Source organism: Borostomias antarcticus (assembly GCF_949987555.1).
Source record: "Borostomias antarcticus genome assembly, chromosome: 11".
NCBI classification, from domain to species: Eukaryota; Metazoa; Chordata; class Actinopteri; order Stomiiformes; family Stomiidae; genus Borostomias; species Borostomias antarcticus.
This window is the reverse complement of record NC_140244.1, coordinates 11,232,360-11,259,400: the sequence shown is the minus strand read 5'-3', so window position 1 is coordinate 11,259,400 and position 27,041 is coordinate 11,232,360. Positions and strand designations below refer to the sequence as shown.

The window sequence follows — 27,041 nt, the reverse complement described above, 5'->3', positions numbered from 1 at the left end:
TTGCCCCTCCTCCAGTAGCAGGCCTAACCTTGAGAAAGAGTGTAAACTGGGCTAGTTCTGTCTTTGCCCTGCAGTCTTTCACGCCCCACTGAGCTCTCTCTCTCTCTCTCTCTCTCTCTCTCTCTCTTACTTTCTCTCTCTCACTCACTCACTCACTCACTCTCTCTTTCTCACACACACACACTCACATTAACACACATAAACACACACAAACACATAAACGCATACACATGCACACACACATGCACACACACACACACACACACACACACACACACACCTTGCCAAGGACAGGAGGATGACTTGACGGTAACATTCTAGAAGAAGGATATTAAATATTCACATTGCCTCCAAAGTAATGAGAAGAGGCTACTCATTACTAGAACAGGAGTGTGTGTGTGTGTGTGTGTGTGTGTGTGTGTGTGTGTGTGTGTGTCAGAGCGTACAAACAAACAAACAAACAGTCCCCATGACCACACTCATTAAGAGTTAATTATGGGGTAACAGATCCACCATCATTTACTACTACTGGTGCGTACTACATATCCAGATTACCACTACACACACACGCACACACACGCCTAGTCCCCTCTGCCATGTCCTCCTGCACACCTAGCTCCCAGTTCCTCCAGGAAGCTAATAGCTTTCTGCCTGGCTGAACGCTTCAGTCATCCAACCTCACACAGCCTCGGAGAACCACATCACTCCTGCTTAAACGGCCCTGAGAGTCTCTCTCTGTCTCTGTCTGTCTCTCCCTCTCTCTCCGTCTCTATCTCTCTCTCTCTCTCTCTCTCTCTCTCTCTCTCTCCCTCTGTCTCTCTATCTCTCTCTCAGGGGACAGCTCAGTCACTCTCATCTCCCTATCTCTGTCTCTCTCTCCCTCTTTCTCCCTCTATATATCTAGAGAGTTCCCTTTCTCTCACACTCCCTCAGTCTCCCTCTCTCTCTCCATCTCTCTCTCTCTCTCTCTCTCTCTCTCTCTCTCTGTCCCGGTGTATTATCTGTTTCTCTCTCTCTCCCGGTGTCTTGGCTGCTTGGCTGTGTCTGGCACACTGCCCAGGCTGGAGTGAAAGGTAGGCCTATATAACCGGAGACAGACTCAGGCTGGGACATGCTTCAGCTGCTGTCCTTTAGTTAGGACGCACACACACACACACACACACACACACACACATAGGACACATGCACACACACCTGGGGTTAGTTCCAGTGCTTCTGCTCAGTACGATTCATTAGGCACACCTAAGCCCTGTCTCTGTGCGTTAAGCTACATTAGTCATGATCTAATAAGCGAGGTCTCTCCTCCCAGGCTGGAGGTCTCTCCTCCCAGGCTAGAGGTCTCTCCTCCCAGGCTAGCTTTAGAGCTGCCTTCACCACCACCGCAGTTCCAAGCTGATGTGCGGACCAAACAGAGGCCTCAAAACCCCACTGACCTGCTACTTTGAAAAACCCCACTGAACTGCTGCTTTGAAAAACCCCACTGAACTGCTGCTATGTTGTGATATAATTGACCTCGATTCTCAGTGCATGGAGAGTGAACGGTTCTGTGTATGACTGTCATTGTGTTTTGATCTTTAGTAACATTACATTTACATTACAGTCATTTAGCAGACACTTTTATCCGAACCGACACAATAATTGCATTTAACGAAGGAAAAGTTATTGTACTACTACTTGCCAGAACTCACAAGTGCATCTCTTTTCTAAAGCAAGTGACTAAGAGCATAATCTAGTGCTGAAGGCAAAGTGAAGAATAGTAAACTAAAAATACAATAGGTGCTTATATTAAGAGGGAGGAGTGGTAGTACTTCTTGAAGAGATAAGGTTTGAGCCTGTGGTGAAAGATGGGCAGCGAATCTGCTGTCCTGACATTAGCGGGAAGTTAATTTCACCACTGTGGGGTCAGGACAGAGAACAGCCGTGACCGTGTCGATCGACCGCAGGGGCAACGGAGTGACGGGGCAACCAGTCGCCCCGAGGTAGCAGAGCTTGTAGAGGGTAGAGGACTTGACCATGGCTTGGAGGTAGGAGGGAGCTGTTCCTTTCATTGCCCTATAGACTAGTACCAGAGTTTTAAACTGGATGTGAGCTGCTACAAGGAGCCGGTGTAGAGAGCGGAGAAGGGAGGTTGTGTGGGAGAACTTGAGGTGGCTGAACAACAGGCGAGCGGCAGTTTTCTAACATGATAGTGTTGACATTCGTTGTCTTTTATTCTTACAATACGATACGATATACTTTTATTGTCCCCGTGGGGAAATTTGTCTTGGGCTCAGTGGTGCTGCACACATTCAGTAAACAATAAAACAACTAAGGTCAGCAACAGAACACAGTAATCATAATGCAGCAGCAGCATGGCCCGGGTCGCAGCAGTGCAGCGCCACCCGAAGGCCAGGCTACTCTTATGTCCTTATTCAGCTCTGCATTGTGTTTTGATTTCAATAAAAGACGGCACCCAATATCTCACAAATACCACACAGTCCAATGTCCCTTCATTCAGATGTATCCCAAAAATGAATCTCTCCAACACGGGATTTGAGCGACAATCAAAAGCTGTTTATTACAGGAGGTAAGCATACAAAAGACGATGGCATTTAGTCTAATGTCAGCTTGCCTGCCTGTGGCTGTCTGGCTCCAAATCAAAGCATCTGAGCTCAAGCACGGTTCTTATGGTTCAGGGGCGTTCCACCCCCCCCCTTCCCTGATCAGACTGGTCTGGTCTCTCCCGCGGCTTATGGCCTTGCAGTCGAGATAACCGGCCGATGGTTCGGCGCCCAGGTCTCTATCTCTAACCACAACAATTGGTGTTGTCCACAGAATGTACCAACCATGGAATGTCACCCTTATTTCCGATGGGATGTATGTCTATGCGAAGGGAGACACTTTTCTTCCAGAAATCTCCGGCTGACAGCTACATTCAGGGGTCCATCCATCCATCCATCTTCATCCGCTTATCCGGGGTCGGGTCGCGGAGGCAGCAGTTCCAGCAGGGGGCCCCAGACATCCCTTTCCCTGGCAGCATCAACCAGCTCTGCCTGGGGAATCTTTAGCCACTCGCAGGCCAGTGCGGAGATGTAGTCCCGCCACCTAGTCCTGGGTCTACCCCACGGCCTCCTCCCAGCCGGACACGCCTGGAACACCTCCCTAGGGAGGCACCCAGGAGGCATCCTCACTAAATGCCCGAACCACCTCAACTGGCTCCTTTCGACACAAAGGAGCAGCGGCTCTACTCCAAGTCTCTCCCGGATGACTGAACTTCTCACCCGATCTCTCAGGGAGACCCCAGCCACCCTCCGGAGAAAACTAATTTCTGCCACTTTTATCCGTGATCTCGTTCTTTCGGTCATGACCCATCCTTCATGACCATAGGTGACCGTGGGGAGAAAGATAGACCGGTAGACCAAGAGCTTTGCCTTTTGGCTCAGCTCCCTTTTTGTCACAACAGTGCGATTAAGCGACTGCAGAACCGCACCAGCTGCTCCAATTCTCTGGCCAAACTCCCTCTCCATGGTTCCCTCACTCGTGAACAAGACCCCCAGATACTTGAACTCTTTCACTTGGGGTAAGGACTAATTTCCTACTCTGAGCGAACAGACCACCGGTTTCCTGCTGAGAACCATGGCCTCAGATTTAGAGGTGCTGATTCTCATCCCAGCCGCTTGCGAACCTATCCAGAGAGTGCTGGAGGTCGCAGGCAGATGATGCCATCAGGACCACATCATCTGCAAATAGCAGCGACGTGATCCCCAGCTCACCGAACTGCAAACCCACCTCCTCCCGGCTACGCCTCGATATCTTGTCCATGAAAATCACAAACAGGATTAGTGACAAAGCGCAGCCCTGACGGAGGCCAACCCCCACCGGAAAGGAAGACGACTTACTGCCGAGGACACGGACACAGCTCTCGCTCTGGATGTACAGGGATTGGATGGCCCTAAGTAGGGACCCCCCCACCCTATACTCCCGTATAACCCTCCACAAGACCTCTCGAGGGACCCGGTCGTAAGCCTTCTCCAAGTCCACAAAACACATGTAGTGTTTTGTAGTGTAGTTTCTAGAATATGTTATTTACACTGTCTTTAATAGTGAGATCAGAATCAGAATCCCTTTATTGCCAGGTAGGTCACAACATACTAGGAATTTTCTTCAGTCAATGGTGCATAACATTGATGGAGACAACATTAGACAGGATGTAGGGACAAGACAGGACAGTGCAAGATGTACCCTAGCCTTTCACAAGTCTTTATACCAGAGAAGGCCAACAGCCTTAGACCAGCCTTTATACCAGAGAAGGTCAACAGGAGGTCTCTACATCAACAGGATGCCGCTGGAGTCACTGTGGTTGTTGGTCGTTTCAGGAACTGGTGAAAAAAAAATCATGATTGGTAATTTATTATAACATCAAACTGAGGATCTTCTTCACAGACAACAGCAACACACTGTGTGTGTGTGTGTGTGTGTGTGTTTGTGTGTGTGTGTGTGTGTGTGTGTGTGTGTGTGTGTTTGTGTGTGTGTGTGTGTGTGTGTGTGTGGACTTGGGATGTCCAAGAAGGAAGCTAAAAGGCTCGGCAAGTATTGCTCTGTCTCTGCTATTATTGGCAGCCGCCAAATATGGCGGAGACGTTGCTACTTCTACCCATGAGTGATGTGTTTTGTATGTGAAAGACATTGTCCATGTTAATTGTGAGTGTAGACTAATCTGTGTCTTTAGTATTTGTGTCCCTGTATGCATTGTTTATTATGTGGACATAAATAAATGATTGTTAATGATGATTAAAATGTGTGTGTGTGTGTGTGTGTGTGTGTGTGTGTGTGTGTGTGTGTGTGTGTGTGTGCCTGTGTGCCTGTGTGTCTGTGTGATGAATCATCATCATCTGATGAATCATTCAGGTGTGTTTTTGATTTACACTGCAGTTTGAGTAAGGTCTTTTGATGAGGGTGCCATGTTGACTCAAATTATTATTTTATAGTAGGCAAAAAAGTACTTTGAACGTGGGTCTGTTGTGGCTGGTGATCCTCCAGGGTCCCGAGGATTCTGACCGGAGTCCGGAAGAGTCAGAGAATCAACTCTGCTCTGCCGTTTTATTCATTCTCTTTTAACATCAAGCAGAAGCTCATTCACTTCTCTCTCTCCTTTTCCCTCTTTCCTCTCTCCCTCCCTTTCTTTGCCCTCCCCTTTCATGTCTCTCCCTCTTTCTCTCACTCCCTCTCTCCCTCCTTCCCTCTGTCACTCTGTCTATCAGTGTACAATTCTTTGTACTTACAGTAGATGTTCATGTACTTTTACTTTAGCACTAGGTTATGCTCTTAGATGATTGTTTAAAAAGAGATGCACTTTTGAGTTCTGGGGCCTCATTTATAAAACCTTGCTCAGGATTCGCGTACTAAAGGTTGCGGATATCCGCAAGTTCCAAAAGGTACGCACAACGATTTTCCGATTTATAACAAAGTGTGCACGCATGTCCCACGCCGGTTCCCCATCCCAGTGAGCTACTGACGTATTTTCAACCGGAGGTTTCCCCGTCGCCCTGATTCAACCAGGTGATTTGTCAACCAAATTCAAACTCGTCACAAAATACGGCATACAATTAATAAATATGTGTAAATAAATACATGATGTAGTAGAGAAGTCATGTGGGACAACATACAATTAATTATACCAGAGTGATTATAGATTTCAATATCACGTTTATACTTGGCTGCCATCTAACCCAGCTATATGAGGGCAGCACATAAACCGGTTTCAGCCAAGCACGAAATACCTCATTAAAGTGAATAAAACCATGAGATACATACATGATATAGTAGAGAATTCAAGTAGGACTACATACAAGGTAATTATACCAGTCCAATAGTGACTTTCAATATCACGTTTATATTTGGTTGTCGTATAGCCCATCTAAATGACGTTTTTATATGAACCTGTTTTATCCAAGCACAAAATACCTCATTAAAATGAATAAAACTATGAAAATACATACATGATATAGCAGAGAAATCAAGTAGGAGTACATACATGGTATAGTCTACCAGTGGAATTAGTGACTTTCAATATCACATTCAGACTTGGTTGAGATAGAACCCAGCTATATGACGTATACCTATAAACCGGTTTCAGCCAAGCACGAAATACCTCATTAAAATGAATAAAACTATGAAAATACATAGGCTACATGATATAGCAGAGAAATCATGTTGGACTGTTGGTCGGCGAAATGTGGTCTACACACATACGTAGCCTAATTTCAATATGTCTGCTAGCAGACAGCAAAAGACGTGATTTAGCTCTAATAGCCCAGCTATTTTATGGCTGTCATATACAGTAGACCTATTTTAGACTAAGCATAAAAGCATTATTAGGCCTACAATGAATTAAAATATGTAAATACCAAAAATATGCACCAGACGTCCTGTAGGCTAGCAATTATCAGAGCAGCAAATATGAAAAAGATGCACCGGAGACGTCCATAGGCTACAAGATAATGATTTATTTTTGCACAAGTAGAATATTGATGTGTGAACTTTGATGCAGCGCCGTAGCCTACGGTACCTTGAATAGTTTGAACACGCACATTGCGCATGCGCAAATTTCAAACCATCACAGCGGAACGCAAGCAGCCGGTGCCGAGCAACAGATGTTATCCTCTCCGATGGAACAAGTGCTTTTCACATGCATTTTAGCTATTTTTGTGACACCGTTTGACATAGTTTGCTAGTGCTAGCTGGCCAACGTTAGCTAATGTTAGCTGTTTAGCTAGTGACCATTCTCGGTTAGCAACTGAATTAATGTAGCCACTAACATCAATTTAGATGTTTTTATTAACCCCCCCCTCCCACTCCACCCACACACCCATCCTACCACAGATGTTCTCTAGAACACACCTGCTAATCCCAGCTGCATCAGATACATTTTTACTCAGAGGATACTTAAGATACGAAAATAGATCCACCAATGTAAAAATACAAACTTATGTTGTACTGTGAAACAAAAACAGTATAACTACGTAGAAATCAAACAGGAAATACAGTCTACAAGAACATGAATGATCTGTACTCCAATAGGCCTATTATCTGAAAGCTAAATGAGAACTAGTAGATGAATAAGTACTCTCCCCCCACGTCAGTGATACTCCCCCCCACCCTCCTCCTCCATCGTGGCCATTGCTCAGAACACCTGCTTTCTCAGCAGGGCTTATATGGTCATGGAGGGCCTCACTGGTCCGATCTGAGGAGAAATAGACAAATATTACAAACTGAAATTGATACCTGAACTCAAGTGTAGTCATGAAGATAGAAGTCTAGACTTAAGCTTGTGTTCAGACTGCATGAGGTTGTAGCAAACTACATTTCATACTATAATTACGTTTATATTTTTTCAAGCACCCAAAGTGCTTTACAATGGTCTTCTCCTTCACACATGTGGAGAGAGGCAAACAAACAGCGCCAGCGTCCACTACATTCACACACCAATGGTGGCTAGATACCATGTAGGCATGCGCCGTGTCGTTCATAAGGACACTTCCAACATGCTAACAGGGGGGCAGGGATTCGAACCACCAACCCGTCATTGGACGACCTGCTCCACCTCCTGAACTACTGCTGCTCCAGAACACAGCAGAAAACACTTTATTAGCCAGTTGCCTTCCTGAACCCCCTTCCTCCCACGCGGCCTGGGGCCTGCTTGAGGTGGTCCATGATGGCTGCCTTCACATTTCCCTCGGCCACCTTATGTAGTGTCAGGACAGCTTCTGCAATGTAGTAAGACAGATAAAGTACCCTCGATAGGGTTAGTTTCCTCACCCCTCTTAAACAGATTGAGAGTGCTGTCAAAGGGTCGATTTGTAGAATCATATTTTGTCTGCAACTGAAGATGATCTCATGCAGTCAATGTGTATCTAATATGACTGCTCTTCCCTTTCCTCTTAGCTAGAGACATCAGGATAATTTATTTACGAAAAAGAACATAAATCTCCTTCAAACATTACAATATATCACATACATCAAGTGAATTTATTTTTCCTGAGGTAGTCTTCTTCTGTGGTGGTGGCGGTGCTTTGAAGCTTCAAAGAGACCGCCACCACCACAGAAGAAGACTACCTCGGAAAAATAAATTCACTCGGACAGAATGCGTCTAAATAAGTTATTTAATCGTAGCGCCGAGGCTTCAAAACCCAGCATTTGTTTAAATAGACCCTTTGCTTAGGTAAGTGAAGTTTCATGTTTATCTGACACGAGCGCCTCTCCTAAATAGGCCGACACCTATTTATTTTGACGGCGAAGTGAATGGAGCGGCAAAGGACTGTTGTCTGGCATGAGCGAGCATGCGACAACAGGACTGAAAAGGGCTATGGTAGACTATACCATGTATGTACTCCTACTTGATTTCTCTGCTATATCATGTATGTATTTTCATAGTTTTATTCATTTTAATGAGGTATTTTGTGCTTGGATAAAACGGGTTCATATAAAAACGTCATTTAGATGGGCTATACGACAACCAAATATAAACGTGATATTGAAAGTCACTATTGGACTGGTATAATTACCTTGTATGTAGTCCTACTTGAATTCTCTAATATATCATGTATGTATATTCATGGTTTTATTCACTTTAATGAGGTATTTCATGCTTGGCTGAAACTGGTTTATGTACTGCCGTCATAGAGCTAGATGGCAGCCAAGTATAAACGTGATACTGAAATCTATAATCACTCTGGTATAATTAATTTGTATGTTGTTCCACATGACTTCTCTACTACATCATGTATTTATTTACACATATTTATTAATTTTATGCCGTATTTTGTGACGAGTTTGAATTTGGTTGACAAATCACCGGGTTGAATCAGGGCGACGGGGAAACCTCCGGTTGAAAATACGTCGGTTGCTCACTGGGCACCCACGGACATGATTATATGGAACAGGTGCTATTGTCATTGACAATATATGAACCACGCATGTGATTGTTTGATTTCATTTCTGGGTATAGGAGACAATACAGGGATGACATGTAGAGGTGAGGGCACTTACACTGTATTTCCGACAATGCTGGATGTCATGAAGACAGAACAGCACATAACATCCATAACATCTAAGACAATTAACAGCACTCTTATCTGCCCGACTGAGGCACCGAACACGGGGTCAGTTTAGCCTATTTCATTTATCAAATATGCATGGCGATTTCTAAATAGCCTAAATATCTTATAATAATGGGCGCCCTATGAATATGAATTCCCAAGTCAAACAATGAGGCAATGAAACACCACCAACAAACACAGCCTATTTCAGTGTAACACAGCTTATAGTGAATCAGGGGCCCAGTCCCAATGTCCACCCTTGCAGACTCACAGACTTAAGGGCGCGCTCCCGCCAAGTCTGCGAGGGCCTAGGGGTGTCCCAATGTCAACTCGGCAAGTGCATGAGGGCTCTCTGGCAGCCATTTTGAGCCCTTTACGGCCCCTTCCCGTAAGTCTGCATTTCTGCAGACTTAGCCCAAGGGAATTACCCACAGTTCATAGCGTCGTGATGTGAAATCGCCTAAAAAGACACGTTACCACAACAATGTTGGACAACAAACAAGATGGAAGGACTTGCAGGCAGAACCGCCGGAGAAACCAAACCAAACCAAACGAGAAGAAAGATGTTCTCATGTAAGTAGGAACACATAGCTGTAGTTGCTTGTCACATAATGCCATGATGATGAATCCCAAACATGCTGTAATCCGATCCGATCCAACAGCATCGCAATTTTCTTCACAAATAGGGAGCGATCAACAAATCCTCCAGTTCATCCAGCTGCGGACAACACACGAGCCCCTCTTCACTGGCCACAGAAATGCCTCTGCTCAAGGTTTCAAATAAGTACAGTAAACCCCAGAAATATTAGTTTGTGATTAATCAGCCAGCCAATGGATGACTGTAAACACAACAGCTAGAGCTAACACATATGAACTGGCGTGTGTGTTCTGTGTGGCATATAAGTTAGTACACCTACTGCTGCTGTGGTAAATGTCCTGCTCTGATATCAGTTTGCATTTCATCCCACACAACGAACCCCCAACATTACTTTGCCCAACAGTGTGATCATAAGAGATATGGGATTGGAGGGCATCCTGACTGCCATACAAGCAGCAAAGAAATGGGAGAACCTAAAGAAAAAGTATAGGGTGAAGCAATTATGTGTTATTATCTGATGGATGGGCCACTGGATCACATGTAGGCTCCTTCACTATGTGGGTTCACTGATGGTGGTGGGCCCCAGTCCCATGGATAATCAGTAAAGTTCCATCAAAAGGTGAATGTGTTCATTTGACCTTGTTTCTTTTACACGTCACACAGGATCTCATATTGCCAAGGACTGGGTCAGGGACCGAGAGTGGTCAGGTTACAGCTGCCAACTGGCCATTCTTCGCGGCCATGCATGAGGCTCTGGGGCAGAGGGACTCCATCAGGCCCCTAAACCTAATAGCCACCGCAGTCGACTCCTCATCGGACGGTGCAGAGGAGCCTGATGATGAGGTGGACAGTACCTCTGCCCCAGGGCCTTCCAGCACCCCAGGGCCGTCCAGCACCCCAAGGTCATCCACCACTCCAGGGTCGTCCACCACCCCACGGTCATCCACCACTCCAGGGTCATCCACCACCTCAACCCAACCCTCCAGAAGAACAAGGAAGAGGAAGAACGAAGTTCTGGAGTACCTGAAGGACTACACTGAAAGGCAGGAGACGAGGCAGAGGGAGCTGGATGACAGGGAGGAGCAGAGAGAAAAGAAAAAAGAGGAGCAGATGGACAGGCTCCTTGACATTTTTAGCCAGTTGGCCGAGAAGCACAACTAAGCACATTTCCAGGGTTTGGATACATCTTTTATTTAATGGTGATCAACTGTAGGGGTTGGCCTGATTTAATTTGATTTGTGTGCATGGATAATTGTGAGCCTGTGAGCTTCAGACAGCAACATTAAATATGAATTGCTCCTCATCTGTCTCAGTGCAGTGTTCTTTGAATGGAGATTCCCAGTATGAATATTTGAAATGTTTGCCCTGAGGGGGATTTGGAATGTAATTGAGTAGTACAATACTTTTGGATCAATCACAAACAAGGATAACAGGCAGTAATGTAGTTATTGCAGAATCGGAAGATGTTTATTGCCATGTAGGCCTATGCCTACTAGGAATTTGTTTTGGGTCACTTGGTGCACTGCAGTCACAGTATCAAGAAACAATACGACAATAAAACAATATGCAACTGTCAGTGCAATGAAAATCCCATTAGAATCATAAATGTATCTAACAACATATACAAAATGGTCCTAGTCAACTAGTAGGCCTGTAGCCAAGGTCCCAAGACTAGCCATTCTGGCCAGCAACACATATACAGCAACACGTTCATAGCTTGATGACCACAAAATGAAATTATTTCAACAAGGTGAACAGAAATGGTTTAAGGAGAAAACAGGGTTGTGGTAGCTGGTGAATGCAAACTGCAGGGGATGTCCCCAAAAAAAGTCCCCTAGCATAATCACGAGGCCTCGAATGTCCAAACATGAATGAGCTCCTGGTTGAATCATGAAGCTTCAAATGTCCAAACAAAAATCAGCACCTGGCATAATCATGATGCCTCAACAGAGCCTGGAGGTGCGGAGATGTGGGCGCATAGCCTTTCCCTGATGTGGGCCCCACTCCTCTCCTGGATGTCCTGTAGGTCGATGGGATCAGGGGGACCAGCCTCATCAGGCTGGAGCTCTAGATCCTCCATGATGTCTCTGTGTGTGAGACACACACATTGTGGAGGACCGCACAGGCCAGGGCAACCTCCGAACAGAAGGTGACCCTGACCTCCAGTGCCTTGAACAATGTGGCCCGCCACCGTGCCTTCATGACCCTGAACGTCCTCTAAATGATGGAACGGGCCCTGCCATGCTTCCCATTGAAGCGCTCCTGCACCCTCCCTTGTAATGGGTGCCTGTAAGGGGTCACAAGTGCAATTGGCTGCTCCAGACAGGGGTAGCCTCCATCTCCCAAGAGGAAATAACCAGGTGGGAGGTACAGGGAACTGGTGTACACAGGGCTGTTCCGCAGGACCCGTGTGTCGTGTACCAAACCTCCATAGCCAACAAAAACATCCAGGAATCTCCCAGTGGAGTCACAGATGGCTTGGAGCTGAATGGAGTGGAACTGTTTGTAATTAAAATAATCTGCCTGGTTGTGTTTGGGTGGTTTGATCCGGATGTGACAGCCATCTATGGCCCCCACAGCCTTATTGAAGGCCTCATGCTGTGCCAGCTGTCCAAATCCCTGGCCAACTTCATCCAAGGTGTCTGGACTAAGGAAGTGGATGACCTTAGACTTGCACCTACATATCTCCTTGGCGATCCTATGCACAACCCTGAAGATGGTCGATTTCGACACATCAAAGGCCCGTGCTGTCACCCGGTAAGACACCCCATGGGCCAGCCAGAACACGAACAGAAGGACGTCCAAAGTATGTCCCCAGCCATGATCCCTCTCTTGCTGCAACAGGTGTAGTAGGCCATTGAAGGACTGCCTTGATGGTCTGAAGTCTGTCCTCATGTCTCGCTCCACATCCATATACAGCCTGAGGACTGGCACATGCATGTTCAGCCTGGTGTATGGGGTGCGCTGGTAGGCCTAAATGTCCAAAGAAACACAACATTTAGGATTTCAGTTGTTACATTACACATGCGATCAGAGGGATGCAAGCATATTATATATATATACACATACATGTACACATATCACACCTAGTTTATTCATCAAACATCTCTCTAGATTCTTGCTTGATGATGCTGTTCTGCCTAAAAAAGAGTATATTGATTTTTTGGCAATTACCTCTCTTCCACTCTGTAAGGCAAGTGCCTGCAATACAGGATCAGGTAGGGGTTGCTGCCTTGTGCACCTTCGTCGTGAGGACAAAAGGTAACGTACCTGTAGCAGGGAGAGTCCGAAGCCAACAATTGTGCAAAACATATTTTCGCTCGGTCGTGGTCACGTGATCTGTCGCAAGTGCTGTCCCATTCCTATTTATGCAATTTCGAGCCCTTGCAGACTCTCACACTCAATCACTTACAGGTGATTTCAATTAAGTCTGTGAGGGCTCAGGGCTTGATGATTTAGGGGGGACATTGGGACTGGGCCATATTATCCTTATAATATATTAGCCTACACATTGCCTGAGTAAATATGTAATGCGCAACAGTGCACACATTTCTTGTTGCGGAAGGCTAGGCTGCATCTAGGCAGTGTCACTGAGAGAGCCTTCTCTATGACTAGAGTGATTGTTGTTCTTCCAAAATTGGGATTCACAGCAGTGTAAATATGAAGGCGTCATTCACAACAGTAGGCCTATTTGAATTATAGTGATTGCTTTGAGCACATAGCCTACGCTGTCCACATTATTTTTTCAGTCGAGATCACTTTTGTCAAATTTGAACATTTATTATCATGCGGCATAATACATAGCATATGAATTTTGGCGGTGTGCTCTGTCCGGGGGGCCCCCTGCCTTCCACCGACGTGGAAAGCGCATAAGCAGGGGGAGGCAATCTAGGTGTTCCCCCCCTCTGGGCCGCTTGGCCCAGAGAGCCAGAAAGGGGGAACGGCATCTAGCCCCCTGCCTCCATGACGATCAGAGTGGGCCGCGATCGGGAAGACGCTCGGAGGTAACTCAGCCCACTAAGACCGTCAAAGAGAGCCACAGGGGGACTCCTGTACATTATAGTCCCTGGACCCCACGGGCCGACGCTTCGTGGGTTCCGAGGGAGATACAGTCTAGTGTCTCTGCCTCCATGGTGACCGGAGGGACCGCTGGATGGCCATTCGGAGACGTTTTGGCCCACGGTCACCACGGAGAGCCACAGAGACCAGCTAGTGTCTACTCTGGCTTCCACTAGCCGACGCATAGTGGAATACCTGACAAGCATAACCCCGGACAGAGAGCAACGACGACAACAGAGATGACATCGACATACGCAGGAGGAGCAGGGGAGGAGGTGGGGCGAGCATGCAATGCACAACCAGCAGTAATGGCAAGCGCGAACAATGACATGTTTTGACGGCTTAAATACATGCACTCTAGTGAGCTGAAACAATGCTATGACAGCTGACAGTCAGCTGGTGCTGGCGTCATGCGTGACTGATTAACCTCTGCCAACTACCCTGGCCGTGACGTCCGTGCCTCGCCTGAAGTTACGTTGGAGACTTAATTTATGAGATTAAATAAATAAAGGAATAATTTATGAGAATAAATAAATGAATCAATTGTTTAGCGATGACAGATCCAGTTGATTATGGTTCCCGGTTGGACTGTGCAACATATTTGAGGTGTTATTTTGTAATATCGGATAGGCCTATATTTATTGTTCAAAATGCTGTCAATTTCAAAGCGTTTCTCGGGTTTCACCTTCCTGCCATTAGGATCGCAGTTTCTCATTTTGCCAGAAATGTGCGTACGCATGGGTCAGAGTGTGCTTGGAGGTGAACACATTCTCCGCCATTCTCCAGTCAAGTTTGTTTTTTATAAATCCCTAAGTTTGCTCAGGAGTGGCGTACGCATTATTTTGTGCGTATGTGAGCTTTATAAATGAGGCCCCTGGTAAGTTGCAGTACACTTGACTACTTTGAGCGGCTGTGGCTCAGGAGGTAGAGCGGGTCGTCCAATGACCACAGGGTCGGCGGTTCGAATCCCGGCTCCTCCTGTCCACATGTCGAAGTGTCCCTGGGCATGACACTGAACCACAAATTGCTCCCAATGAGCAGGGTAGCATCTTGCATGGCAGCTGCCGCCATTGGTATGTGTGTTTGAATAGATGAATGAGAGGCCATTGTAAAGCGCTTTGGATAAAAGCACTTTATGAGTGCAGTCTATTTACCACTTACCATTTACATTGAAGGCACATGGATACAAGCCTCTGCTAAATGACTAATTTAATATACAGTATATATACAGGGCAACAGTGTAAATGACTCATGTAATACACAGAATATAAACGGAGCATCAGTCCCAGGCCAGCTGGGGCTGTAGACCATGTGCTGTGTGTGTGTGTGTGTGTGTGTGTGTGTGTGTGTGTGTGTGTGTGTGTGTGTGTGTGTGTGTGCGTGTGTCTGTGTGTGTGTGTGTGTGTGTGTGTGTGCGTGCCTGTGCGTGTATGGGGTGTGATTCGTGCCAGCGTAACAAACACTCAGTGCTTTCGTCGCCTGCATTGCGTGTATAAAGGTACTTTGGCGAGCTGATTAATAGGCGTGCATATACGCACGCGTTACGAGTCGCTCGCATTCTCAGAGGGTGACGTGTAAAAAGTGCCGTGCCACTTTTGCGCACATGCATGTAACGTTTGCACGCTCGTGTTAAGTCAGCGGGCACTAGAAGCTGCGAGCGGGGCTCATTTGTCCATATTGAATAAAAATTAAGAATATTTATTTGCACTCAATCAAATTACAGGACCCTCCTTGCATAACTTTTCCTAGATATGTGTCGTTTTATCTCCACTATCGCTACATTTTCAAGCGCGCACGAACTGGTGCTGACGGTGCTGCAGCGCCCTCTATTGACAAGAAACACATGTATCTGAACATTTGTTTTAAATTGCGAAGAAAGAGTCATTCAGATATTAGGCTTTATTAAAAACAAGTTGCTTAACATGTGTGAATTCCATTTATTGAGAATGCATTACCAATTGGCAAGGACGAGATTAGAACCAGCTATGATTTAAAGGCAACTGACCTTACACGTGCGGCCGCTAACACGTCTGCTGCGCAAGCAAGGCACTGGCACGTTTGACACGTCGCTATGCAATTTCTGCACACATTACAAGACGTACGTACGTACGTACATCTATGATCTTACCAAACTGTCATGTGTAGTGTTGGTGTCGCATATGTGAGGCGCATCTAACCTGTAGTGTTGCCGTCACGCACACGATGCGCAATACATGTAAACAACATGTGCACAGCGTCTGCGTTACAGGTACGTTACAGCTATGAGACGTCTGTCTCTCCATTGTTTGTCAATGGAAATTATACACGTGCGTTTAGACGTTTGATGTCATCGCGTCTTCTTAAGTAGGCGCAAGTCAAGCGTTTCAGTATGGTGTGCTGGCACTAATCACACCCCATAGTGCGTGCGTGCGTGCGTGTGTGTGTGCGTGTGTGTGTGCGTGCATGCGTGCGTGTCGGTGTGTGTGTGTGTGTGTGTCTCAATAGTAGTTTAAGAGCTTATGGTCCCAGGGAGGATGATCATCCTCAGCTCCGGCTGGGACTCGACCTCCACTGAGACCTTGTTGTTGTCAACACTGACCCGAGACCTTGGCCCAGCCTTGGAGAGGAGTGATAGGGGGCGCATACACCTAACACACACACAGACAAACACACACACAACCACACACACACACACACACACACACACACACACGGCCCACCAAGAGGCCCTGTTTATCCACAACACCTTATGTACTCTGCAAGTCATCATTAACGGCCTAACAGCTCAGGACCTGCAGATGGGACAGTGTGTGTGTGCGTGTGTGTGTGTGTGTGTATGTGTGCGTGTGTGTGTGCGTCTTTCTGTCTGTTTGTCTTGTCTGTCAGCATGCGCGATGTTCTTTTGTAAGTAAGTAGGACATGCTGTGTATGGAGGTCTGATGGAAGGAAAGAGACAGAAGGGAGGGAGAGACAGGGAGAGAGAAACAGAGGGAGAGACAGAGGGAGAGAGATGCAGGGAGGGAGGGAAGGAGACAGAAGAGAGAGAGAGGGAGAGAGGGAGGGAGGTGAGAGACAGAGAGGAGTGAGTGGTGTTTTTAGATGAAATGTGGTGTATCACAGCCCATCCATGTCTGGCTTTCATACCCTCCTGCTGTGCTGTGTTGTACACGCCCAGAAACACAGCAGGGGTAGAACGTTACACTTCTACACGGCCTCAAACACAGCAGGGTAGGACGTTACACTTCTACAACAGTGGGTACATTTTTGTCATCTATATGGGCTGAACTTAGTAACTTAGAACCAGTAACTTGCAGAATTGAAATTGCTGGTGTAGAACGTTAAGCTTAGAAGTTGTTTTTTCCTGTATCAAAGCAGAGAGATTTACCTGTTGGTATATCGTGGTTATTGGCACGGCTCCGAATGTCTCTTGGCCAATCACAATGCGCTGTTGGAACTAGCTGTTGTATAATGTTATGTAACTTAAACAACTCTGAAAATGTTTATCTTTTACCTTTTTTTCTCTTGGAACTTGTTCTGACCTGAAAAGATTTCTTAGCCTTTTCATGACTGCATAGCCAGGCCTCCAGGCGTGCGTGCCCACGCAGGGGTATTGCGATATCCGGAGCGCACCCACTAAGCTCTGTCCAAGTAGCTCCACTCCTGGGTCCAGTTTCGTAAATTTGCCTGATCCCTGTGTCCACGTTAGAACACTAGCTATAAGAACATTAGCTAATGCTAGCTAATAATAATGACAGTAAGAATGTGAGCTAGTTGGCTAGCTAGTAGTCTTGTTTGCTAGTTGCTTGTAAAACGTTGTTGTTTGCTAGTTTCGCCAGCTAGTTTTGCACTCGGTGTCACCAGTTGTTTGACCCACTCAACCCACCCTCAAAAGCGCTCGCAAATTTATACCCCTCTTCCATCACGTGTTCCAATGTAAACAACCAACCACAAAACTCTGACAACAACCAATCAAAAACGTAGGCATACCCACGTTGTCTGCCGACGTTTATAACTGTATGATGCCGTCTAGAAATGACGTTTGGAGGCGATGGACAAACGTTGAATTCTGACGTCTGCCGGGTGAGACCAGACTGATTTTCCCCAACTATACTCAAGATATTCAAAGACACTTTGATAAAAGTCACTCAGTCAGGAAGCCCTCTGTGTGCATCACTTCTCTATTTAATGATCTTTGATCTGTGGTGATCGTTCGTCAGGCTTGTTCAGGTCTCACCTACAGTTTATCTGTTTTAATTCTTCATCTCCCCACAGATCCTGGCCGTCATCTCCATCCTCTTCATCATCCTGTCCACCATCGCCTTGTCCCTGAACACCCTCCCGGAGCTGCAGGACACCGACGAGTTCGGCCAGGTGACCGACAACCCCCAGCTGGCCCACGTGGAGGCGGTGTGCATCGCCTGGTTCACCATGGAGTACCTCCTCCGCTTCCTCTCCTCGCCCAGCAAGTGGAAGTTCTTCAAGGGCCCTCTGAACGTCATCGACCTGCTGGCCATCCTGCCCTACTACGTCACCATCTTCCTGACCGAGTCCAACAAGAGCGTCCTCCAGTTCCAGAACGTGCGGCGCGTGGTCCAGATCTTCCGCATCATGCGCATTCTCAGGATCCTGAAGCTGGCGCGTCACTCCACGGGGCTCCAGTCGCTGGGCTTCACACTGAAGAGGAGCTACAACGAGCTGGGCCTGCTCATCCTCTTCCTGGCCATGGGCATCATGATCTTCTCCAGCCTGGTGTTCTTCGCCGAAAAAGACGAGGACGACACCAAGTTCAAGAGCATCCCCGCCTCCTTCTGGTGGGCCACCATCACCATGACCACGGTGGGCTACGGAGACATTTATCCAAAGACCCTGCTGGGGAAGATAGTGGGCGGGCTCTGCTGCATAGCTGGAGTGCTGGTCATCGCCCTGCCCATCCCCATCATCGTCAACAACTTCTCAGAGTTCTACAAGGAGCAGAAGAGGCAGGAGAAGGCCATCAAGAGGCGCGAGGCCCTGGAGCGAGCCAAGAGGAACGGCAGCATCATCTCCATGAACCTGAAGGAGGTCTTCGGGCGCAGCTCGGAGCTGACGGACGTGCTGGTGGGAGGGGGGCGGGGCGTTAGCAGGGAGCAGAGTGAGAAGGTCCACGACAACCACCTGTCCCTGAGCCACCACAAGGACGCACCCCACAAGAGTACGGCCTCGGAGGGCGGCTCCGACACCAAGTCCCTACAGGAGCCGCGTTCCCCAGACCTGCCTGGCCCGGCCGGCCCGCATCACCTCGACGTCCAGAAGCTGGAGGAGATGTACAACAAGATGGCGAAGGCCCAGTCCCAGCCCAACCTGAACAGCAAGGACAAGGGGCCCCCCGCGGCGTCGAGGGCGGCGGCGGGGCGGGGAGATGAGATGGAGATGGGGAGCATTCCCTCCGAGCCCGCCTACAACGGCACCGGCGCCGAGAGGGTGATGGACATGAGGAGCATGTCCAGCATCGACAGCTTCATCAGCTGCGCCACGGACTTTCCCGAGAGCTTCTCCCGCTACTCGCACAGCCCTGTCAGCAGCGGGCTGGGCCGGGTCAGCGCCTACCCCAGCCTGGAGACCACCCTGGAGCACGAGCCCCTGGGGGGAGGAGGAGGAGGAGGGACTGCCGCGGGGGGGCGGGCCACCAAGCAGGCGCCGTTCTCGGACAGCCCCCGGGGACGCTGCTTCAGCCACCCGCTCAAGAGCCGCTCCCTCAAGGTCAATTTCAAAGAGGCCGGCGTGGTGGGAGGCGGAGGTCCGTCCCCTTCCACCACCGCGGGGCCCGGGGGCGCCGCCGCCCTCTCCGATAGCTCCGCCCTGTCGCTGCAGAGCCCGGATGTGTCGGTCTACACCACGGCCAGTAGCTGGACCCCTAGCAAGTCGCCCGACGCCTTAGTCCCCGCCGTCTTCACGTTCCACGATGCCACCATCAGCAAATTCATCGACGCCGACACGGACGAGGAGGAGCACCACCATGACGGCTCGGCCGCCGCCAACCCCTCTGCCCAGAGGCTGCTGGGAAGCAACAGCCCCAAGGCGGGCGTGGTCCACCCGCAGAGCCGGCTGGGGAACAGCCTGCTCACCACAGAGGGGCGGCTAGGGGGTGGGCAGCAGAATCACGTGATCCAGGAACTGAGGAGGCCTCAGGGGGAAAGGAGCCGCTTCAACAACCACAATGACAACTGAGGGGGAGGAGAGGGGGGAGGAGGGGGGGCGGGCTGAAAGGTATTGGGGGAGGGGAGGGTGGGGGGGTAGAAGGAGTAAAACATCAGAGAGCCTGAAATCACCTCCAGGTGATGCACTTTCTTTCTCATACTGTCTGAATAATGAGCACTGACAATATTTACAGCAACTGACTGACTGAGATGAACAGAACGGATATGACATACAATCATCGGGTGCGGACTGTCTGAAGGTCAGCAAACTACGTGGGTATTGAGGGAACTCGACTACGTGGGCATTGACTGCTGGCTCCATTAAGGTGTGTATCGCTGTGTCCAAAGGGGACCCATACTTGTACTTCTCTACAGAATCGGTCACACAGTATAGACTTAGGATTTACTGACTCAACTTTGGGTTTTGCTGAAATTTAGAACTGAATTTACTTCCTAGCGTGTTTTTTTTCCTCAAAAACTGGCCTTAGTTACAGTATATGCACCTATGTTTAAGTTGTCCATGTGTTTTGTTTGTGGTTGTAGGGCTGTGATTGTGTATGTGTGTGTGTGTGTGTGTTGCCATGTGTATGTTTGTATGTGTGTGTGTGTGTGTGTGTGTGTGTGTGTGTGTGTGTGTGTGTGTGTGTGTGTGTGTGTGTGTGTGCGTGCGTGCACATGTGTGTTTGTATGTGTGTGTGTGTGTGTGTGTGTGTGTGCGTGCACATGTGTGTGTTTGTGTGTGTGTGTGTGTGTGTGTGTGTATGTATAATACTATAATAGTTAGATGAACATCACAAGTGTATGGTAATGTACATGTTCTTCTTTGAATTTGAAGTATTTCTCTAAAGATTTTACTTTTTTCTTAAAAAAAATAGAGACAAGTTTAATTTCTTCCATTTTGTTTTGTGATGCTTGTCTTGTAATAGCATATGTCATAAATCATCTGTGTTCCACTATAGTGTGAGTAGACATTACAGGAGACACCATCATCATCATCATCATCATCACAGGAGACACATAGGGTCTGTCCCAGTTCAAGGGTTCATCCTACCAGGGTCGCAGCTCAGCGCTCTACGTAGGTCGCGTCCTTCAGGCCAGGTAGGCTGGATGTAAACGTTTTGTGAAATGGGACGGTCTAGCTTACGGAGGATTCCCAACTCGTCATTTTGTTGCCTAGGCAGCCCCAAGCGCGTGCCAAGAACGCCGGTAGCGTGACCTGTCCTGAGGTAACAGCAGATTATGGAAACACCACAGAAAATACACCACAGAAAATCTCAAATCTAAATTGTCTATGTAAACTCGTAGATACAGGCGTAATTTGGATAAAGTTTCCACATATTGGGATTCTATGGTGATACTATCAGGCATGAAATTTTATTAAAACGTAATAATATTAACATCAAAGCGGTTTAAAACTTTTTAAAATCCGAGCAATGGGGGCTGGTACAGGAATTAATCCGGACCGAAACGCATTCTGGGAGGGAGGCCGCGAAGGCAGGCCGCGAAGGATCCATCAGTTGTATCCTTCAAATTCGTCAAATGTAGGCTGCATTTGTGGGCTGCATTCGGAAGACTCGAGTAGGCTGAATGAATTGGGACAGCACTTGTCGCCCCGCTGTGACGTAGCAGCCTTCAAATCCGGCCTAGGTAGGATGCAACCCTTGAATTGGGACAGACCCATAGCCACTGTGACACGCTGTTTATTTCCTGGTTCCAATCATGCCCTGTTCCTGGTTTAGGAGAGCCCCTTAATGTGAGAAATATCGTTTTGTTTGTTGACTTACTTTTGTTTGTTTGTTTTCAGTGTGTTTGTGTGTTCTTGCCAGATAGACAATATTTCAAAATGATTTTGAATATGGAGAAAACTGTCTCATTCATTTATATGACTAGATATATTAGATATTTGCGGGCAGTCATGCCTCCTGTGGTTCTCAGTGGGCATGAACAATGTTCTTTCAGCAGGACTGTGAGCCACACTGATATTTCAAGTTCCAGATTTGTATGAGGGTGAATTCTGTGCATAATTACTAGAAAGAGAAGAATATGACAAAAAAAAACACACACATTGTGCAAGGTAAACAAAACAAATGTATATTTATATTTTTAAGATATTTTGTAAAGAATGGAATATTAGATTGATAAATTAGCCTAATCTCATAGTTCTGCATTTCAATACATAGCTTTATTTTAAAGGGCCGTATTTACAAGAGATTCTAGCGAGAGAATGAATTGTTATTGTTTGCTGCTGTCTCTAAGTCTGTGTATGTTTCTCCTCTAGCCTGTGCTATGTAAGGAGCCAAAGAGTGTGTCTTTCTATTGGCAGATGATGTTGGTTATGATCATACAGAGGTGGATAAGCTGAACAGAAACAGTCCACAGATATCCAACCTGTCATAGCCAGTACATCATAACACGGACCTACTACATCGCTTCATCAATTCATCCATTTCTTTTAAACCGCAGCTTCAAAAATCATCAATAAATCCATCAGGGAGCCACGTTTCCCCCACCAGACCAAACCTCAACACAAACCACACAGACATCCAGGAAGATGGAGAGCAGAATGTGGAACATTTTCTTTGACTTGATCATAATCTCACAAAATGACTTCCCCCACTGGCTGGAGAGGGCTCATATAAAACTATTTTACCTGTTGTCAGTCTCCAGGAAGTGGTGGTGGTAAATGTTATATAATCTCCACATGAAGCCGTAGGAGTCCCACTCATGCAGTCCCTCAGACAAACTTTAAATGGAAAAGGATATCTGCACACTGGATTATAGCTCCCAACACTTTATTTAAGCAATATAATTTTGCCTGAAGAAACGTTGCTTACTGTAAATAATGTGTTGGGAGCTATAATCCAGTGTGCCGATATCCATCCATCGTCATCCGCTTATCCGGGGTCGGGTCGCGGAGGCAGCAGTTCCAGCAGGGGGCCACAGACATCCCTTTCCCTAGCAGCATCAACCAGCTCTGCCTGGGGAATCTTTAGCCGCTCACAGGCCAGTGCGGAGATGTAGTCCCGCCCCCCCTGGTCCTGGGTCTACCCCGCGGCCTCCTCCGCAGATATCCTTTTACATTAATTTTTTATCCTGCATGTGTCCTAAAGTACAGGTTGGATGTGCACACAGCCACTTCACTTTGCCTCAGATAAACGTTGACACAGATAAACAGGCTGTACTCTGTACAGTGTGTGTGGGGCATGCTACTGTAGTTGATCTATAATGTGGTGGGCGGCTGTATAGCTCAGGAAGTAGAGCCGGTTGTCCAGTGATCGTAGGGTCGACGGTTGGAATCCCGGCTCCTCCTGTCGAAGTGGGCAAGACACTGAAACCCAAATTGCTCCCAATGAACAGGCCAGCACCTTGCATGGCAGCTGCCGCCATTAGTGTGTATGGGTGAATGAGAGGCCTTCATTGTAAAGCGCTTTGGATAAAAGCACTATATAAGTGCAGTCCATTTACCACTTCCCATTTAATGTCCCAGTAGGCCTACATTACGCCCTATCAACTGGAAGCAGCGGAGTCAGAACCTCTTCCAGCTGAACAGCTACATTACCTGGTTCACTTCATATAATAAAACAGATACATTTCATTTGAGTCTCTGGACAGAATATGCAGCGCAGAAGTCTACTCAGTATATACCATAACGGCAAACTTTAAAAGGAAAACATCAGTACCTGAATATTGTATGATGCCGTTGTCATTCTACACTAAAGGGAGGTGGAAATTTTTCTCTGTCTTCGCCTGTGACAACTTTGTTCCTTCTGCCGAGCTCACCTCTGCTCCTGTAGTCTCTGTATAAAGAAGCCCACATGGCAAGATAAACAAGCTGTGCTGCCAATAAAGACGGAAAACTGGGTCGCCAAGTTCCAGACTGATATACAATTACACTCACGCACACACACACACACACACACACACACACACACACACAAGTACTAAGACTCGGACTGCAATAGACAACACAGTTTCCATGGTGATGGCAGTTTGATGAAGTGTCCCGCTGAGAGGACTTCTGAACCCTCACGCAGGAGCTCTCACGCTCTCTTTTTGTGTCACCAGATTTTCATTTCATCATCGAGACAGTAACTAATTACATTACGCAACATTACATCACATTACATCAAGTCTAACACAATGTAACACAATCTCTCTCTCTCTCTGTCTCTGTCTCTGTCTCTCTCTCTCTGTAAAACACACACATATATGAGGCATAGACCCAAATCACACACCAGATCCAAAAGCCAAACGGAGCATAACCTGCTGCTGTTTAAGAGACACCTGCAGAAGTGAGAGCCATGTTCCCAGGTGACTGGTGTCATGTTGTGGGGGGGTGTCCTCCCCTGGCCCGGTCAGCGCGGGGGGGGGGGTGTCTCCTCCCCTGGCCCGGTCAGCGGGGGGAGGTGTCTCCTCACCTGGCCCGGTCAGCGGATGGGGGGGGGGGGGGGGGGGTCTGGGGGGGGTGTTCGTGAAGGTTCACATTCACAGCCTATTGAACTGATTGTCCTCTAACTTCAGCTTTTTTTGTGTGTGGAATGACAATGTGAGAAAAGCGTGGTTGGGGTTTTGGCAGTTTTTCCTTGGATGAAAGCCGTCTGGGCAAGGAAGGAGATGAGGTCGCCAAGAAAGGCTCAGTTACACCTGCATCTTTGGCAGTTGGTGTCATAGAATTCTAGTGAACAAACTTTTATCTGATTAAGTTGGAAAAGGAAGTTGAGAGATGTATTCTGTTCACAAGGAACTCTACATCAACGGCTGTACAGTAGGTGTGGCAGGATTGATGGCTATAAGTCCCTTGACTTGGTTGATATGGTGGTGGGCTGTAGTATAGTAGTAGTATAGTAGTACACTTCTGTTTAGACGGATCTGTACAGTACACCATGCGCTGAGTAAGAGTGGGTTTTGTAAGGTAAAGTCCTTTTCACATCCATGTGGGTTTGAAGTTAGGGTTAGGGTTAGTGAAGTTAGTGAAATATAGATATTCCGGCTGCCTCATACACATAATTACGCCTCATACATACTAATTATATCTTACTCCGTTTGATATGACTCTTAATGCTGCACATTTATGGCTTCTTTCTTTCTTTCTTCCTTTCTTTCTTTCTTCTTTTACTTAAAGCACTTTATTGGACTTTAAGAGACAGGTCAGGCTGTGTCCAGACACAATAACAGACAGCAGTTTTACACACGGTTTAAAACAGACAGCAGTCTTACACGCGGTTTAAAGATCGTGCTCAACAAACACAAGATATCTGATGCATTTTCATCATCAAATGTCCCACAAACAGAAGCAGCCAAATGCAACCAGGTCTGCCAGTCTGAGAGAATCCTCCCGTCCTCGTATTCAGGGAACTCATTTCTTTCTCTCTCTATACTATCCTTTGTAAATCTCTGAGGGGTGTTTGTTTTGTAAAGTTTCATACTTTGTACCAGTTGACTTTCTAGGCTGTCTCTGTGTTGTTCTGTTGTTTGATGCATGTAGCACTAAGCTGTGACAGGCAGGACGCTTGTACATACTGTATCTTGTTAAAAGTTAAAAATGAAATGTTTATGTTCTTTTTGATGCACTGTTCTCCCTTTATTGACTGAAAAAGTAAATAAATTAAATAAATGCAATACTGATGACTTGAGGGTGTTTTCTGTAGTTTCAGTGTCAGTGAATTAATCACACATTTTAAGCACAAACGTCTGTTATATGTCAGATAGAAAGAGAGATATAGGCCAATGCCATTGTAATATAATGATTGAAAATGGTTATGAGGACAGGATCAGATTCGTTTGTTATGTAACACCGCCCTCTAGTGCTGTAACCTCCATCACTATTAAATCAGGAAGTTCACTATATCTAAAGGCTCGTCATAATCTCATGACATAACTTCCACACTGGCTGTAGCTCGGTCATTTAAAAATAGGTTACCAGCCTCCAGGAAGTCATGTTATATAATTCTTATAATGTCCAGGTGAGACCATCACACTCCCACATGCAGCCTCTCAGACATACAGACGACACTGTGAGGGCCATGCTAGTTCATCCATAATGACATATCCCAGTAGCCTACACAGTCACAACCTCTTCCAGCTCATCCACATCACCTAGTTCACTTTATAGTTCTGACCTCGCAATCTGATTGGTTAAGAGTAGGGCGGCGCATTTTCTCGAAAACGACGGTAGGCTAACTGAGTGGTGAGTGATGCCAATCAGTGGCGTCTGGTGGGTCCTGGCAGCCTGCGAAGCACGCGCGCGCAAATCATGCCCTGACCAACTGTTGGCCCTGAAGGGAGGTTTCTAGGCAACAGAAGGACCCTTGAACAGTTATCCCAGCCAAAACGATCCTCGAACCCGGAGGCCTTTGGATACGACCGGAGCCACGTTTCTGCGCTAGATATTCGGAGCTGCGTTCTAGTGTAATCGGCAGATCCGGAGGCTTTTGAAACAAACTATAGGAATAGGCCTATACTGTGACAATGTGTTCACATTAAACAAATCAAACAGGTGATTTACGAATTTGAGCTATTTAGTAGGCCTATCTTAAAAGATACTATAGCCTAGTTAATATCAACTATTCAACTAGGGCTGCTAGCAGCAGTGAGTGTGCTATTTCGGTGTCCAGTAGGCTACTGAGAGAAACTTCCTGTCACCAGTAGGTGGCGCTCTACTCAATACCGACGCATAGATGTGTTCAGGACGGTACCTTGATGAAGCGTGAGAAATGTTGTGTAAATCGAATAATGTATGTAGGAGTTTTGAGGACTTCCTGTTTCACCAATAGGTGGCGCTATAAGTATGACACAATACTCACACATAGATGGGTTCACGACAGAACCTTCATGAAGCGTGAGAAATATCAGACAAATTGGATAATGACTGGAGGAGTTATGAGGACTTCCGGTTTTATGGCGAAACGTCAAAATTCGCTGCAGCGCCACGGCAAGGGTGTTTAGTAAACATACTTTATTTTTAATAACTTTTAATCAAAAAGGTCTTCAGATGAAGCAGACCGAGTGTGAAGCCGATCGGATGAAATCTGTAGGAGGAGTTTGTTAAAGTATGAGGGATGGAAATGTCAAAAACGAGCAAAATGTCAGACTTCCTGTTGGACTTACGGTATGGCTCCAAGATACTTTTTTGTGTGTGTGGATAAATTAGCT

The 27,041-nt window shown here is 46.9% G+C and overlaps 1 protein-coding gene across 1 annotated transcript in view; it reads left to right on the top strand.

Annotated features, from left to right (window-relative positions):
• Positions 1–19,920, top strand: part of LOC311315397 (potassium voltage-gated channel subfamily B member 1-like) — a gene marked incomplete at both ends in the record, with an annotated part of 111,728 nt that extends 91,808 nt beyond the window's left edge. Inside the window, one exon of the mRNA XM_084446066.1 lies at positions 17,986–19,920. Coding sequence (XP_084302192.1) covers positions 17,986–19,920 — 1,935 coding nt within the window. The remainder of the gene's footprint in view (positions 1–17,985) is intronic.
• Between the last annotated feature and the right edge of the window lie 7,121 nt (positions 19,921–27,041).